Genomic DNA, 18,685 nt, shown 5'->3' with positions numbered 1-18,685 from the left:
CAAAAAAAAAAATCCATACAAAAAAAGATGACGTCATAACTCCTTCCCGTTTTTTTTTTTGTTTTTTTGTGCTACGGGTCAAATTGATTCAAATGGCCTAAAGATTAATCGTGCCGATTTTCATACCTTTAACACCATTTGCAGCTGATTTAGGCCAACCGCTAGCACTAAACAGAATCCCCGACAGTTTAACCGTGAGTTCATAAAAAAAAACAATATTTCCAGGAAGACATTTTATTGCAAATCTATGAAAAATACAATTAACTTACTGCTACATAGGAGCTACCTAAAACATTATTAAATAAATGACTTCAATTGGTTGGCACGTAAATAAGTTTATCAACTTACCATACAACTACTAATTAATTACTATTAGATTAAAGTTAAAAGTTGAATTTAAATTTTAGGCTTGAAGGTCATTTGGCACTAAGTTTAATTACTCTATTATCATACCCTGTAGGATACTATCATACACGCATATTTTAAGTCTCTTTAAGCCTAACTTGGGCATACTTCGCCGGCATATTCATTTAGTGCCACGTACCCTTACGCAGTTAGGACATTTTTGTTTACGCTTGTGTCGCACAGAGTAGGCATATCAAAATGTGTTATTTTTGTCCATAAGACCTAGCCGACACAGGCTTGACCGGTTTGCTTAACTGATCTATAGATATAATAAAATCCAAAATAAAACCACCCCATGATTATTTATATTGGTAGCATCGTAATAAATAGGTAGGTTCTGTGTAAATTCTGTCTGCCGAAACGTAAGCTAAAGCCCGCCAAACGACATGTCTTTAAAAACCAGAAAATAACGTTTTGTTCTGAACCTCTAGTGCAGTGGTTCCTAACCTTTTCAGTCCGGTCACCCCTATGACTAACTAGGGAACCTGATTTTACCCCTCCTCCGAATGGTAATAAAAAAATTAAACGTGCACGTTTGTTGTATTGTTATATTAGGTTAGCTTATTACCCCCGTAAAATACCAGTTTTACCCCCACGGGGGTAATTACCCCCAGGTTAGGAACCACTGCTCTAGTGTAAATTTCATTCGACAGCGTGACGTGCGTTCGCGGTTATGTCTATTTTTGATTTGGATTTTGAACAGCGCGCCAAGCTCCCGCTTGGTTTTGAAAACTCGAAATCCCATACAAAAAGACACTTAACGCAAACGCGTACTTCACGTCACGCTATGGAATTAAATTTACACTCCTACTGAACCCTACATTTTAAATTTTATTTTACTTGGATGCTATCCATACATAACATAACACAATCTGTAAAATAATTAACTTTCTGTCTATAATTTATATCCCGCTAACAGACAGACAGGCGAACAGCGCAAGCTTATTAATAGGGTTCCGAATGTCACGCGTCGGTACGGAACCTTAAAAAAATTGCTTAACTGAAAAAGGACTTGTTTTATTGTCAATTCAGTGTATCTAACAAAAGACGACTTAGGTAATTTTGATATGCGTCCACAGTACACATATTTGCATTCGGATCTAAAAAAGAACGTTAATTTGAGATCCAACACTCATGTGAAAAGGACAAAGCTGTCTGACAAACGTACCTAATATTTAGATACAATTAAAAAAAATCAGGCTTGTTTGATTAATAAATAGCAACATTGATCCATGTCTTTACAGTAAGTCGAATTTGCCTTTATTTCAACATAAAGATCTAATGAAGACAAAAAGCGTTTCTGATTGACTATAGGTACATCGGACCCTTTTAACGTCGCCATACAATGGCGTTGCGAATAGAACGTTAACATTGAGAAAATGTTGCATGCGCAATACACTTTTAAAGAGTTTTAATGGCAGCCGCAGCTCTTTACGACCATATTCTTGTACTTGCGTAGGATCACGTTGGCATCATCGGTGTAATACAGAACAGATATAGGCGAAAGCTTGATCGGCGCACACGACGGTTTTGGCACCTGGAATGTTAGGAAAAGACCAACCATTAAATCATTTGTTTCATCAAAGGTAGGGAAACATTATACCGGGTGGGTATACAATTCTCAACAATTTCGAAATTACAGTTGTAAAGTTTTAATTCCGCAAACGCAATGAGCTAGTTACAGCTGTAGTGCATAATTTTATAGTTTTCAATCGTATTTTCTCGAAAACGTTCGTATTTGTCATGCTACCCGTAGTACAGTCAATTTCAGTAGGTAGGTATTTTTTGTACCGAGACTGACTGAAATAGCAAGACACGTTTCCGTGAAAATACGATAGAAAAATAATTATGCACTAAGGGTGACTAAGGTAAACGTACTGGTGCTCGACGCGGTCAATAGAGGTGACAGCAAGGTGTCATCTATTGGGCATTAGCATGTCGAGCACTAGTACGTTTACCTTACATCTGTATATGTGTTTATTTTTTATCTGAACTAACGCTGCGTCTTTAATCAGGTGAGGAAAATTTACAAGTCTAAAACATTTAAATCAACTGCCTTCCTGTTTCTGGTAATAGCTCTTTTACTCTTTTACTGACCTGTGTGGGGTTCAACAGGTGTACCAATGTCTGCACTATGGCATGGTTGGTGGCGTTTTTATGTGCGTTTAAGGGGAAGTTGCACTCTCCACTGCAATAGAAAGCACCGTAACCATCGGGTGCGATAATCCAATCCTAGAATCAAACAATATATATTATTCTTCTGAGTATGTCAATTTATAGGCACTTACCAACTTTATTATAAAAAAAGAATAACTGATCTATAAGAAGCCATCCGTTATTACGTAGAATTATTTAAAAAAAAAACAAGTTACAGCTGTTAGCATACAAGATATATACACAATATATATTGTATACAAGATATACAGTTGGTAGCTGTAATCATATTTCAAAGACCAATAGGTAGAATTTTTCAATATAATTTTAAAACAGTCTAAATAATACCTATCTTAGAGATTTACAGCTATCTTTACTCAATTAAACGTAAATTATTGAAAAGATAGATACCGATAATGGTAACCATTTGGCTTATTGCTTGAAATGTTAAACCCCTTCCCATAGGGACATTTCCTCATAAAATTCGCCACTCAACAAAAAAGTTTCTTTAAATTCAATTAATTCACAGCGGTCGCGAAAATGAATTTGCGGAAACATTGAAAAATCGAGATTGGGTAATCATGATGTTGCTTTTTGAAATATTTTAAAATCAACATCCCATAACAAACTCCATAGTTCACAAATCGTGCTCACGTTTAACAAAGAGTAGCTGATTTAATTAGTAGTACAGTACTCTTTATTATACTGTCGGCTCGATTCGGGAAATGAATTAGAGATTCACTAGATATGAAATAGTAAAGATATGTGACGTTCCACGGCAAAAGGTACCTTATGGCGGCTGGCGCCGCAATTCGGGAAATGAATTAGAGATTCACTAGATATGAAATACCGTAAACCGGGGATACTTTGATCAATTTTAGAGTTTGGCACCATTTTTTGACGATCCTAATATACGTAAAAATATGAAATAAAAATATAATAATCGGTTTTTTCTCTTCTTTCCGTCTGCCAAATAAAAAAAAATTAGGACTTATAATTTTTTCAGAAATAAATAAAAACAACGCGATCAAAGTTATATTCAGAATGGGGTTACTTTGAAACCACTAATTTTTTTGCTGACAATTTAAAGTAGACCCGCTAAAAAGGCTGTAAAAAATAAAAATAATAAAATCGGTTAAGTACTTTTTAAGTTATTTATATCTTTAACGTGTGGGGTTACTTTGATACCATACCAACAGATACAAATTAAAAAATTTAAGCGCTTATTAGATTATTTACTATAAATAACGTAGGGATTTAACTTATCATTGCACTTAGCAACAGATTTTTGAATTGCAAGCCTTTCCGTTTCAGTAAATTTGGTCTGTACACCCGGGTTTTTGATATGTTGCCTATATAGGTAGGTACTTATTGTATGAAGTTCTATAAAAATATTGTATGCTTTCGATGCGGCATGAATAGATTTTGTGCCCATGTTTGCGAGTGTTGTTCTTCTTGGTATTTTTTGTAGTCTCGTTACCCGATATTATTTGTAATCTCTGGCATTATTTCTATAAAAAAAAACAATGCATATTTATTTATTGTAGAATTAATACCCTGGGCTGGTGGCCTTACGCACGTATAATAAAATACCTAAAGCAAAGCCGCAGGATACAATATAGCCAATTTCCACCCAGAAAGTTAATTCCATACAATAGAAACTGGTAAAAGAATGTTTAAAATCAGATGAGCAGTTCCGGAGATCAACTCCTACAATACCTACAAACTTATAATTCTACAACCTCTACCTCTTTCACTGACTCAAACGATACCTATTTGTTATATAACTACTGAAAAAAATACATAAAAAAATCGTAAGCTGCCAAAATAATTCATGGTGTTACTTTAATCTTTTGATCAATTTCACCACGTATAAGTGATCAAAGACACCCCGACCCATGGATTCCCCGGTTACGTGCGCATGTGGAGGTTGTCGAATTCAGGTATTTTTTTATAAACTCGCGAATAAACACTGATTGACCTAAGACACTATAAAATTTACATGTATTAATTATTGACACGAATACAGTCAAAGTTTTTCAACCAATTAAACCAGGACGAAAAGCGTACTCGCCATTAATATTTTTTTTCTAGACGAAATAATAATATTACACTCGCATCCGCTTACTGCGCGGTGAAACAATTATCAGTGTTGCCAATAAAGAAAAAACAACTGCGAAATTATTTTTCAACTCGTTAAAACAAGGACTTTAGTAGCGGAGAGAAGTTGCTATCAAAGTCGACCCGCAAATCAAAGTAACCCCGGTTTACGGTAGTAAAGATATGTGACGTTCCACTGGCCCTTACGTCGCATAGCGCCGCAATAATATTGGAGCGGCGTTAATAATAGCGTAAGCGCCAACCGCCATAAGGTACCTTTACCCGCAGGGCGTCACATATCTTTACTATATCGTATCTATCTAATCTCTAATTCATTTCCCGAATCGCGCCGTCAAGTGTCAAAAGTGACGTTTTCGTTAGCCTAGTGCCATGATGATAAGGGCTCTTTTGTTGATGTACGTATTGTATACGTAGGTATACATATAATTTACTAAGTAGGTAGGTAGGTACTCTAATAGACTACTCGATAAGCTTAATAATTGGGTTAGTATCGATCTGAATCCAAGTGACCCATATTTCCTCGCCGATTTGTCACCATGTTGTATAAGTGTTTAATTAATCGTTTTGTCAAATGTTCAGGGTGTGTTAAGGGTGGCAGCTGATATTAAAAATATGTACATGTGAGTTTTGGGATACTACTGTGCTTACGTAGCATGTACCTAAGTATACATTATTAACATATATAACGACTCACCATTATTTTTAAGTTTTAATATTTGTACGCCAATAGGCAAAACACAGAGCTCTATTTATTATTTTATATATAAGACCTTAACTGTACCTGTGTTCCACAAATAATTTTTTACTTAACTTTACTTTACTTTACATATTATATAAAATAAAACGCATTTAACTGATTTTCAAGACCGAAGTGATCCCATAAGTGTTCCGTGAACAAAGTTTTGTACGGAACACTAATAAAAAGTAACTCAGCTAGCGAAGCCCTGGCTTACTTTTTGAATTATTTAATCACCATCACCACCCTCTTGTTATGCCTTAACTTAACCATAAACCATTTAAACTCCGAGAGAAGTTAAAAAATCGTGTCATTGGTTTGGTTTCTGGTAAAGTGGTTAAGGCAGGGGCGTATTTTGAAATTTGGCGCCCCGGGCCAATACGTTTCGCCGCCCAGAAGTCAAGGAAGAAAAACAAAATGCAATCCGCCAGGGGCGGCATATGCCGCCCCTGGGGGTTGGCATATGCCGCCCCTGGAGGTTGGCGCCCCGGGCCATGGCCCGGATGGCCCTAGGGTAAATACGCCCCTGGGTTAAGGGATATACATTATGATGCCTCGTAAAGTCAGCTGCCGCTCTGTTGGTGGATTGATAAACGGTAGCCAACAAACAACACGTAACAAATATTTTTCACATCACCTATTCGGAAAAGGGCTTTTTCTTCCCCGCTAGGAGGGATCAAAGTGGCATGGTTTTAGCTTGAATAATATTTTGAAACATAATAATTGTGTCAACACTAAGATTTTTTTTTATTTTCCTCATAGTTGATGTGAAAAGCAGTATGTGTCAGACGGTATCAAAATTATTTCGTCTTGGGCGTTAACACTTGAATCCCTCATTACGCTCAGGATTCTATTGTAGAATCCCTCATTACGCTCAGGATTCTATTGTAGAATCCATCGCTTCATTCAGGATTCAATGTAGACGGAAATATATCATTTTGATCCCTTGTAACACAAACTACTATTTAGTAATTCTTTACGATTGAGAATTTATCTGTAATTTAGAAGTTATTTTGAAGAAATGAAAGTCAGCAAACTATAAACTGATAGAAGGTATGGAGACAGCTGGTGTTGGCCAGGTATTTTATGGGCGCATTGATGTAATGTGACCGAGAAGAACTTGGTCATGAAAATTTGTTACTGGCTCGCTGGTAATTTTTCAGGCCATCATTTCCCAGGAAAAAGAGTCAAGAAATTTGTAGCGATCATACAACTAAGAAAATCATCAACTTCTCAAATCAGATTGAGTAACAACAGTAACAATAACAACACTCATCATAATCAATTAATAATTAAGAAAATATATCCTTACCTGCCATTCTAAATCCTTGAAACTGACGTACAGGGTTTGAATTTCACAACTTCGAGTTGTCCAGTGTGATGTGTCTGGAACCAATTTTAAGGTTGTTACTAGCGGGGAAGATACCATTTTGATCGTTGTAATTTTTCGTATCGGTAAATGAAATCGACTGTACTCTTTGTTTCGGTCAAAATATGACTGTTGAAATAATTTGATTGGAAAAGATATTCAGCAAACATTTTTGGTGCAGCAACTAACCTGTGAGGGGGTTTCTCAGGTAATTCTCCGAAGAGCCCGTATTCCGCCACCGCCGCGCCTCGCGCTTCCGTCGCCCGCTGGCGTCTGCAGCACTCAACTTGGGCCCGCTTTTAAAGAAAGCTACGAGGAAGGGCTGCTTGCCCTCCACTATAGCCCCTCGAGGCTCCTCTAGCCCGATTTCCTCTGGTTTCATGTGACGTTCTGAAATTTACAAGCTACGTTAATTAACTGTTGCCTATTAGGTACTAGTTCTATTTTAGAAATTGGATAATACCTCAAACAGAGTGACAGTTCTTTAGCCCCATTACCATTGGGAATGGAAATAGGTGAAATTAGTTTTATTAAATTAGCAGCTCTCCAAGTTTTCGCAAATTATTTTAACCGGTTGAAGGGCTACCTACTACCTAAGCCTACCTACCTAATACATAAGTTTTACTAAATGATTCCTGAATAATAGACTTCAGCAACTTCATGTACAGTTACGAGTACGAGTTACGAGGATGGTAATGAAATGAACCCGCGACTGTCGAAGGGCGTATTGAGCCACATGCCGAATGTATCCGTGACTTTTTTAGTCAGTGCTTGTCTTATATACCTGGCTGCGAGTGCGGGTGGATGGTAATGAAGAACCTTCTGGGTGTCGGTGAGAGCGACACACAACGCAACGAGTGCACCCTTCATCTTCCAAGCAAGTTATGCGACAATAGAGTACCTAGCTGCGTGTGCGGGTGGATGGTAGGTAATGAAGAACCCTTAGTTGTTGGCGGGCCCGGTTAACCACGAGCCGAACGCGCCACTCGTCTTCCGCGTCAGTCAAGTAACAATGATATATTATAGTCGTATGGTAGTGTACCTGGCTGCGAGTGCGGGTGGATGGTAATGAAAAACCCTCTATTGTCGGCGGGGGCGGTTAACCAAGCGCTGAGCGCGTCCGTTACGTTCAGTTCCAACCACCCCTCTGACGACGCGCTTGTGTTCACTGCCGCTACCTTCTCTAATTGTAGATTTCTGCAACGTGAAAAAAAAAACATTTGTTCGTACAATTTTTATTAATACGTAGGGGAGGTACGTGTTTTCGTCATGTCTGAAATCAATAGGTGATGAAAGGACTCTTATTATACAATACACCCCAGTGGATATCCAATATCCAAACCCAAAACCAACAGAATTGGCAATGTGGGTGTACTACTTATAATGCATCATTTTCACTATCGCATTAGTCTCAGTACTCTCAGTGGTAGTATATGTGTGATATCAAAATCCGTCCGTAGAAGATGTCGTGGTCGTTGGAGTAGGAATGTTACCTACCCCAAGCTGTTGACGCTGATGACCCGATGCGCGACGACCGTGTACAGAGCCGTGGGGTCGTCGGTATGTGCCGGAGCTTGGTGTAAGCGCAACTCTGCGGAGAGCAGCGCGGCGGACGGCGGCGCGCCCGCCACCTCGAACCACACGTGCCGGCCGTGCTCATGCCGCAGCGCGCCCAAGTGATGCTCTAAAGATAACAAAAAACAAGACAAGTGTGAGTCGGACTCGCCCACCGAGGGTTCCGTACTTTTTAGTATTTGTTGTTATAGCGGCAACAGAAATACATCATCTGTGAAAATATCAACTGTCTAGCTATCACGGTCCGTGAGATACAGCCTGGTGACAGACGGACGGACGGACGGACGGACAGCGGAGTCTTAGTAATAGGGTCCCATTTTATCCTTTGGGTACGGAACCCTAAAAACGACAAGTTGTTAAAATCACTTCCCTAGAGAGCACTTTGTAGCTTACATTATCAATGACTTCGATCAAAATTAAATTCCGCATAATTTTTTAGAAGCAATTCTCATACTTTTAGCTTTTGTGCAAAAGTTGTTTATACAAAGTTTTGGGTAAATTTTTAATGGACCTATGTTCGTTATTTTTTTCTATCGAGTGAAAGTTGTTTAATCAGGTTTCGAATCAATGAAGTTACTAGAGAAAAGCCTCAAGTTTACTATTCTTATTTGTTGGCAACCGTATTATAATCTAAAAAAGACACGATTTTTCAAAAATTGAGTTATACCTACCTAGACACCACAAGTCACATAGCTTGGAAGGTCATAACCACGTCATAACATAATAATACTAAGTACACCCAGGCGCAAAATTACATGGCCACTTTATAATAAGAGCATGCAATTTTGCTGCTTACTGTAGGTACCTACATAAATATTTAACCCTAAACTGAATTACGGAACTAAGGAGCAGGAAAGAGACTTTTTTCGAATGTTGTTAACTTAGAACATAGTTAAACTAGTATTATACCTATATTATGATCTGTGGTAGCAGTTTATCTCATTATGCATTTGATAGTGAATGCAGTAAGTAGGTATACATTATAGTTTGATTCTACAGACTATACATGCACGTCTGGACATCAATGATTACATATTCCATTCAGATTCACAATCGGTCGATAGGTACCCATGCACATTTGCATAACTGCTATTGCAATGCCTAACCTGTCTCAATTCCCTACTTTGAACCGAGACTCGGCTTTCAAACACTTTTAGAAACTATGTTAGGTAAGTACGTATCGATTGAGGTGTAATGTAAACAACCGACGCAACTTGTTCTTATCTACACAATTTAGATTATTAGTGGAATCGCTCATAGGAAAAGCTATTCGCATGCTAATGTAAGGAGAGGCAGAAACAGGTGTTCAAGTCGTTCGGCGGGTGTAACTCGAGCCCTGTGCACGTGTACGCTTTATTAATTACTTATCCACGCCTTGAATTCCAAATTTAGACATTATTTATTCCAATAATTGCGTCAAATCAATATCTAAGTATCTACCTACTAAGGTAATCGCTGCACGTGTTTTGTATAACAGTTTTGCGATTATGCTTGATGTAAAATGTGTATTGTAAATAAAGATACCTATAGAAGGAAAGATTCTGGGAAGCGACCTGATAAGCTTTCCTTGAACAGATTGTGTTCTAAACATTACAAACCCGATAAATAAACATCCATTCTATAAGTAGATGTTATATAGGTATACAATATAAATACTTATATCTGCCTATATTTTTTTCATTTTATTCATTTATTCATAAAACAATTTTACATTGTGTTTGAATTATGTTATAAATAACTTAAAACTACAAGAACAACAACAACAAACAAACATGCAGCTAATATTAAAATTAAAACATTAAAACACACAAAATTAATAAAATGGGAATGGGAATAGGGTATTTGACCACTAGTCAGATCATTTATATAATTTACTTAGTAGGTATCAGACATAGAAGCAGTGGCGGATTTGCAGTCTTTGCCGCCTGAAGCCCCAGGTCCTATAGCCGCCCCACAGACAAAACATCCTCCAGACTGAGCATAGTCGCGCTACCCCCTCTGCCACGCATACGGTAATTTTACTCCATGTTCGAGTCGAAAGTGTCTTTGTGTGACGTCCGTGAACTCGTTCGTCGTTTGAACGGACCAATCACGGCACGGGATCTCGCTCACCTTGTCCCGCGCACCCCCGCATTTTTGGCATCATCGGTTGCATGAAATAATTAGTCTAAACTCGGTCTAGAGGATTCCTAGTCTATGAGCCGCCCCTTTCTCAGCACCCATCATATTAACTACATTTTGAGTTATTTCTTGTTATCATCAGCGAATTTTTTGTCACAAAAACTTCTATGTCTGCTTAATATATTTAACCGACTACCTATACGGGAAGGGTATGTTTGTGTCGTATATATATAGGGTTGCCAGATGGTCGGGATTTGGCGGGATTCTCCCGATTTTTAGTATGTGTTCCCGATTCCCGACAAAGTGAAAATTGTCCCGAAAAACAGCTTCACGTTATAAAACAATAAATTTAAGTTCCGAACTGTCGTCGAGCGAGCGAGCTGACGTAGGTAGTGCCAATAATGTAGATTTGTAAAATATAGTTGTTTTTAATACAATTACTTTAATTTGAATGTATTTTTTTCCCGACTTAAGTCCCAAAATCCCGAAAAATTTATATTGTTTCCCGATAATAGCGCCTTTCGATCTGGCAACCCTATATATATACGTACCTAGGTACAGGGTGCCTAGCCAAGTGCCAATCGTTTGCGCCGTAGCGAAATAAACGGTAATCTCTGTCTATCACACTTCTATATTAGTGCGACAGAGACATTAGCGTTTCGTTCGCTACAGAGCGTAAACGATTGGCGTCTTGGCTAGGCACCCTGCCCTGCTAAGCCAATAACGATACCTACCTAACTTGAACCTAAGTTCCGTAGCAATTATGCGAATACTCAGAGGTCAGACATACACAGATTCAAAAAAAGAGTGTACAGGTTTTTAAAACGCATGTAACACCTCTGGAGTTGCAGGCGTCCATAGGCTACGGTGACTGCTTACCATCAAGCGGGCCGTATGCTCGTTTGCCACCGATGTGGTATTAAAAAAAAATACTAATCTTCTCTGCAGAAGTGACCAGAAAATGTTGTAAAGATCCAGGATCCATCTTAATCATAAAAACAAAATAGTTTTATCGTTGAGCCCGGCTGTCGCCGGACCGCCCGCCCGGTTTCCAGTTATAGGTCCAATCCAATCACGGTGGCATGCGATTTACTGAGTCATGCCTTACCTGGACTTTAACTACCTGGGTTCATTATGTTTTAAATGATAACGCCGAGTTAACTGTGGGTTAAGTTGATGGCACTCATAATTAGGGGTCATCCATTAATTACGTCACACGAATTTCTAGGTTTTTTTACCTCTCCCCCCCCCCCCCTCCTTGTCACACTTGGTCACATTTGGCAAACCCCTCCCCCCTGGTGTGACGTCACATTTCTTCAACGAAATCGGCAAATATTTATTTAATATTATATCAAAATATTTTTGACAAAAGAAATATTAGTAATTTTATAACCCAAAACTGATTAAGAAATAAAATTAAACGAATAAAAACGATTATCGTTTCAAAAACTTGTTATTTAACTGTGTAGCGTTTAAATACATTTTCGGTTACTGAGGAAGTTAAACGTGACGTCACAAAGTTTGTGACTCCCCCCTCCCCCTTGTCACAACATGTCACATTTTCTTGACCCCCTCCCTCCCCCTAAACGTGTGATGTAATTAATGGATGACCCCTTATGTTATTCAACGAAAAGTACTTATTCCAGAGAGGTTTGGAGTAAGTTAAATAAATTCAAATTCATTCATATCAAAATTAAAATTATTATTAATAGAGAAGGCATACTATTCCGTCCAAGAGTTCATGGAAGATAGCTTCTTTTTGTAATTACGAGTACCAGGTAATACTAATCCCCTGTGTAAATAATAATATAGGTACAACTATTTAATTATTAGTAGAAATAAGTTAAGAAAATGTTTTAATTAAATTTAAAATTAGGCTTAGTTCTAATGTTCATAAACTACCTAGAAGTAAGATTTATTTGCAATGCCCTAACAGGGTGCCATGTGTTCTGACAACCTTTTACTGTAACAACTAAATGTACCATGGTTTCGCAATAAAGAATTCTATTCTATTCTAAAGTTGTTCGTTCTGTTCAAAAGTAACTATTTTTATAACCATCTTAGCTTGACCAATTTTCAAACAATACGTCTGCGAGCGTTATTCCAACTTTTATTTTAAAGGAAAAAATGGAAAAAACCTCACTTTCACCTTAGCTTGACTTGATGGTACATAACATTTAAGTACCTAATTATTACAGAAATTCTATAGGTATAAAACCAAAACATACCAGTGCGACATTGAGAATTAGCAGCTACCTACAAAAACCAATGTTTACCTACAATAGGTACGTTAAATAAAAGTTTTGAAAAACTGTAAAAACTTAAGGACACAAACAATGCAAGAAACTTAATAAACTGGTATATACTTACGTATACTTACATAGAATTAAATGAATACACTTAATCAATTATAAAATAGGTACAATAACAAAGTGCTAAACATACCATTATGCAAATATAAGGATACAAAACGCTGTAAATATAACAAAGTCCCATTAACCATGCATCTTCGCGTCTACCTACGCAAGCCGCCGTTGGTAAATTAGCGTTAATTCCTTAAACGAGATGGAAGGATATACTTACTTTTACTCTGGAAAGTCATTATGAGATCGCTTTCGTCTATGGCATGATGTTCGTCGGCGCTGAGAGCCATCTCGGAGCTCCGCGTGGGGCGCGCTTGCTCGTGCTCTTCAGCTAGCTGCTTGTACACGTCCAGTAGGAAGCTGGGCGCGGAGCGGTCCAGCGCCGAGGCGCGCGTTCGCCGCGGCCGCTCGCCCAGCCCTAGCAGATCCAGGATCTCATGCTCCACCACCATCCGCTCGTCCCGTGTCATCGCATGCTGGATCACGGTCTGATCGATCCCGTTGTCGATGTACAACCCCGAGAGAACGGCCTCCGCCGTCACAATAAACAACGTCAAACACACACATCGCCACGCTGTACCGGCCATGATGATGCGTAAGCGCACGCTCGACTGGCGCGAGAGGACCGAGTGCGGCGCGCGGAGCGCGGAGGCGCGGACGGGATCAACCGCTGAACCTGCCCACTCTCAAGGTGGGCCGCCGCACTCGCCACTCTCCCCACTACTAAAGCTACGTGTATACTGGCGCGAACTGAGCACAGCCTCTGTAGCAACAGCGGGTATAACAAACCGGTCTGCAACTTTTATTGTTTCCACGACATAAAAACAAAACATTAACAAAGATCTTTTTTAAGGGCTCGCGTTCAATAATAATATACCGAATTGAATTATTATTGCATCATGAATATTTAATTACGGATTAGCGCGAGCGAGCGCGTTTAAACAATATCAATATTTTAAAATTTAATTCCAATGCGTCAATCGTCATTAGTATAATTATATGCTAAATGGCACTGCTGGTAGGTACTATTTCTGACCCATAGCACGTCAACGTTTATCGCAACGATAAGGCCTCTGTGCATTCGTGCCTTTGTACTTTGCAATGTGCAACTATGTATATTATTATGTCTACGTAGGTATTCCTGTCTTTGCATCAAACAGAGTCAACCTAGCCAAACAAGTAAAATCAAGTTAAATACGTGTGTAGCAAACAAGAACCTACCCAATAGAGGAAGTGTGAACAGGGCTTTAGGCGCATACTTTCAATATGATGAATAACGTAAACAATCCAAGAGCGGCACTCGGCTGCGCTCAGCCCAACCAACCTCACTCACTGTAACATTTATTGTGAAGTTGTAAACGCACGCATGATTTTGAGCATGCCAAATACCTATTTATCTACTTTTTAAAAACTTGATTACAAGAAATAATTTCTATACTGTTAAGTTTAGTTAGCACTTTATATTAGCTGTGAAATATAATGTTTAATAATTACACTGGCTTTGTAGATAAGACACCATAATACAGTAGGTAAGACACAAAAAGTGAAACGAATTTAGCGGTATGTCGGCGATGTCACGACTTGTAAAATACCAGTGTGGAATCGCATTCCACAATAGATGCCGAATATGAAGTTACACACAGGTATTTCGTAGGTACATCTTACTACACAACTCACTACAGAAAAAAAAAACCTGTTATAATTAGATCCAGAGATTTGTAACATGCATAATTGTAGCACGGCTCAGACGCACTCATTGAGCCCAACTAGTAATAAGTTTTGTAAATCTTGCCGACGTTAGCGTACCGTCGATATTTTTGTAAAGTGTGGGAGGACTTGCAAGAATAAAATCAAGCCTGATTTTAGGTAGTTCAATCATTCTTTATTACTTATCATATCATTAATTAATTACATTAACAACTACAGAGTTATTTTACTTAACATACTTCTCCATGAACTTTTTGTGGAACTCTGATCTCAAAGAGTCATTAATAAAAGTATTGGGTTTCTTCTCAGGTTCTGAGCGCGCACAGTTTTTAAACACGACATCATCATCCCATCGTCTCTTTACCTGAAATGAACAGACATTATTAGAAACGATAAATTAAAAATTTATCAATTATAACAAGATGCATACATCTAAGACTCAGATACATCACTCTCAAATAACCTTTTTTTAGGGTTCCGTACCCAAAGGGTAAAAACGGGACCCTATTACTAAGACTCCGCTGTCCATCCGTCCGTCCGTCCATCCGTCCGTCCGTCCGTCTGTCACCAGGCTGTATCTCATGAACCGTGATAGCTAGGCAGTTGAAATTTTCACAAATGATGTATTTCTGTTGCCGCCACAACAACAAATACTAAAAAGTACGGAACCCTCGGTGGGCGAGTCCGACTCGCACTTGTCCGGTTTTTTTATGACCAGTTTTGTGTTGTTATCAGTAATAAGTAGTGTCCGAATGGTATCCGACCGAAGTCCCGTTTCGGCAGGTTTTGGCATATAAAAATCATGTTAAGGCCGAATGTACAGTTTCGATCGAAACTAAAACAAAACCGAACCTTCGGTTACGGAAAAAAACCGATTTCGGTCGTGACTTCTACGATTGACGTGCGCAACAAGACAGCAGAGTCAGCAAAGTTGGTAGGTATTGTGAGTGCTAACTTATGAGTCCCGAACAAGCGAATTAGCGAACTCACTACGCTCGTTATCCTTTTATAGAATCTTGAGCGTAGGTACCTAAGCGTAGCGAGGGGCTAAGATTTTTTTTCCTCATGTTGCTCATATTTACGAATCTCAGCAGCATTTTGTTCACTGTTGCAGGCGTGGCTCACTCCGCGATTTCGTCGCTTTGCTAGAGGTAGCTAGAAGTACATCCGTTCCGCCCCAATTTTGGGGTTAGCCATAAGCCGCGCGACGCTGTCGCCACCTAGCGGCCATATCTGTGCTGATCGTAACAGACGCGTTTTGTTAGAGAGTGAGTCTTCTGTACCTAGTACTATTATTTATTCTGTGACTGTTGGAGCTACTGAGATTCACCTAATTTAACCCGTGTAGCGCCCCAGAATTACCGTAATATGGAACTCCTATACTAATTACCACACGTGTGACAGTAGGGCGCTCAAGAGTTAAGCTATTGACGTTCATGGTGGAACTTTAAATTTACATAAAAAGTAATAACAATTAGCCCTTTCAGCGTCAAGCGTCGCTAGCTTCACGGGCCCTTAAGACACGTATATTTCACGGGTGAGGAACTAATATTCAAGTACCAAGGACTAATATTGAAATTAAATCCAATGGCTTAATAAATGTAATAACAACAATTATTAGTCTAGGAAAGGGGTTTACCCTTTCAGCTTCCTAACTTGGAAGGAAGGAATCGGTATGAATGGCGTGGAGTGCGCCCCTCTATCGTGCCTTAGTGCCAATTAGGACAAATATTGGGAACTGTATCTAGTGGCAGTCTTGGCCGCCCTAGGCCCCATGCTCTGTAGTATGTACTAGCTGTGCCTTTCTCAGCACCCATGCCCCCACCCGCCCCTAATATCTGGCCACTCTAAGCCCAATCCTACTGGGCCTTAGGGCGGGCCACTGACTGTATCACTGTATCAATACTGTACAGTCAGCGTCATATAGTAGGCCATACATATTATATGGGGTACCAAACTGGATCAGGGTATCTGGCACCCATTTGATTACCACATTGGCACGGTCTTTGATTACCCCCTTTCTTCAATTAGAATAGAATTTTATTGGTATATCATCATATAATGTTGTGGCCTCCGTCACATGCTATGACATCTTAGGCAATTGCTAGGCCTAGATAACAATAGTTTTATAATGAATGAGAGTGATGCTTCTGATGTATTATTTTGAATCTATGATATATGCAGAACCAAACATTTCATAATAGATTTAATGCAATGCAATGGAAACATGAAATGGATTTCATAATATGGAGACACAGATTTAACTATGATTGAGATTTTATTATAAAGTTTACCTTCAAGTCATTCTTTTGGCCCGCTGCAGAGTAGTTTAATAATGGATTTCCAGACAAAATATTCTCCATGCGGATTCTTTCTTCCTCCTGTTTCCGCTCAGCTTCCTGAAATGGTTTCATTATGAAAAATATGAAATAAAAAGGCAAAATTAAAAAAGAAATAGTATAAAGACAAAATATATTTACGTGATATTGATCCTGTTTAATTCCATCTACTTAAATCACTTATTGCACGGAGCTTTTTTATGAATAACATATTTTTTAAAAATCTGATAGATATTATATATATTTACATATGTTTTGGACAATGATAACTTACCTTTTTAGCCTGTTCTAATGCTCTCTCTTTTTTTATTTTGTTCAGCTCTGCCAATAATGCTGCAGTATCATCATCGGAATCATCAGAGTCTGATGAATCACCTTCCAAAGGATCATCAGCATCTAAGCTGGCTGCGGGAACCTGATCAACTTTGGGGCGCTTAACTGGTGGTTCATTTAGTCTGCGAGCACTAGGGGCTTTACCATCTTTCTCTCGATCGTCTAACTCCTTGCGGAAATCGCGGGAACGCAGCTCATCAGTTGTGCCTTGACCTTGCTCTCTGTAAAAAAATTATGAAAATAAATAAAAAAAACTTATTATTTTCAACTTCCTCCATGGGGTGGTATTCCAATCCTGTCCTTTCTTTGGCCGATGTGTATTTTGTCTCACATTTTGCTTCATGAGAGAGTGAGACGCAGACATTGAACTAAGATATTGGACAGATGGAATACCACCCTTAGTAATAAATCTGTAGCCTACATAGTACAGTAACCCTGGCATTTACATTTTGACATGTAATATTTTATAAAATTTCGCCATAATATTTAATTATTTCTTAATTTGTTAATATAGTTTTGGAGTGCAATATAATTAGGCGAAGTAATCAGACTTATCAAAGAAACGAATGATGTTTTGATTTACTGTACTACCGACATGGATTGCTCTAGACAAATACTTGACGCATAGCATAGCAATAGTTACCTGTATTTAAGTTTTGTGTGGCCTGGCAAATCTCTGCTGGAATATTGACGTGATATAGCACTTAGATCTTTTTCCCCACGACCTGTACCCCCTCTAGCAGGATCAAAAGTAGGTCTGGCTGCTGTAGTCATATTGACGAAATAATATCAAAGCAACAAATTCAATTGGTGATACTACGATGACAAAACAAATGGTACAAATTGCACGAGGAAAAAGATAATCGTAATATTTTTATACAAATCAATGTCAAAGACCACAGTCACCTCACCTCACCACAGAATATGTAAACGACATAAACGATACCATAGATATAATATACGGAGCGTAGACCATAGATTAAAGCATAGGGCTGTCCAATAACATAAAGTAAAATCGATTCGATTAATCGGGTGATTCGAAATAATCTAATAATAAAACGCCTACTTCAGGCCTCGGCCCATAGATATAATATACTTAAAGATTACGTCTAAGCGAGCTGTCACTGTAACCACTTTTGTTCTCGGAGTAATTAACAATGGAGCCGCCATTAGCAGGCGTTCCCCTCTGTCGAAAATAGGCGGCCAATGGTCAACAACTTGTCAACCATATGTATGGACTGACGTTTATCTGACATGACGTACCTATACATTTGATGTGCCCCTCCCCCGCAAAAAACGGCAGACTATTTTGTACCGAAAATTTTAGACATGGCGTCTCCGTTGGTTATATCCTCTAAGCTTTTGTTTAGTGTACAATTAAAGCTCCCCATTCACACTCCTACCTCGTATTCCGCCTCATTAGGTAGGATTGTGTATGGGGGTTGCGGACTACGAGCACGGC

The 18,685-nt window shown here is 38.8% G+C and overlaps 2 protein-coding genes across 2 annotated transcripts; both read right to left on the bottom strand.

Moving 5' to 3' along the window:
• Nucleotides 1–218: 218 nt before the first annotated feature.
• On the bottom strand, nucleotides 219–13,560 carry LOC134790801 (protein 60A). The gene is made up of 7 exons (XM_063761756.1): nucleotides 13,065–13,560; nucleotides 8,283–8,469; nucleotides 7,828–7,982; nucleotides 6,975–7,175; nucleotides 6,729–6,802; nucleotides 2,503–2,637; nucleotides 219–1,942 (listed from the first exon to the last, which is right to left on the bottom strand). The coding sequence occupies exons 1-7, from the start codon at nucleotides 13,429–13,431 to the stop codon at nucleotides 1,817–1,819; spliced, it is 1,245 nt and encodes a 414-aa protein (XP_063617826.1). The 5' UTR covers nucleotides 13,432–13,560; the 3' UTR covers nucleotides 219–1,816.
• A 1,144-nt stretch (nucleotides 13,561–14,704) lies between these two features.
• On the bottom strand, nucleotides 14,705–18,107 carry LOC134790759 (protein CWC15 homolog). The gene is made up of 4 exons (XM_063761681.1): nucleotides 17,867–18,107; nucleotides 17,165–17,444; nucleotides 16,846–16,950; nucleotides 14,705–14,915 (listed from the first exon to the last, which is right to left on the bottom strand). The coding sequence occupies exons 1-4, from the start codon at nucleotides 17,995–17,997 to the stop codon at nucleotides 14,778–14,780; spliced, it is 654 nt and encodes a 217-aa protein (XP_063617751.1). The 5' UTR covers nucleotides 17,998–18,107; the 3' UTR covers nucleotides 14,705–14,777.
• Nucleotides 18,108–18,685: the final 578 nt, after the last annotated feature.

Source organism: Cydia splendana, chromosome 5 (assembly GCF_910591565.1).
Source record: "Cydia splendana chromosome 5, ilCydSple1.2, whole genome shotgun sequence".
In the NCBI taxonomy this organism is placed as follows: Eukaryota; Metazoa; Arthropoda; class Insecta; order Lepidoptera; family Tortricidae; genus Cydia; species Cydia splendana.
This window is presented reverse-complemented; position numbering and strand designations above follow the sequence as displayed.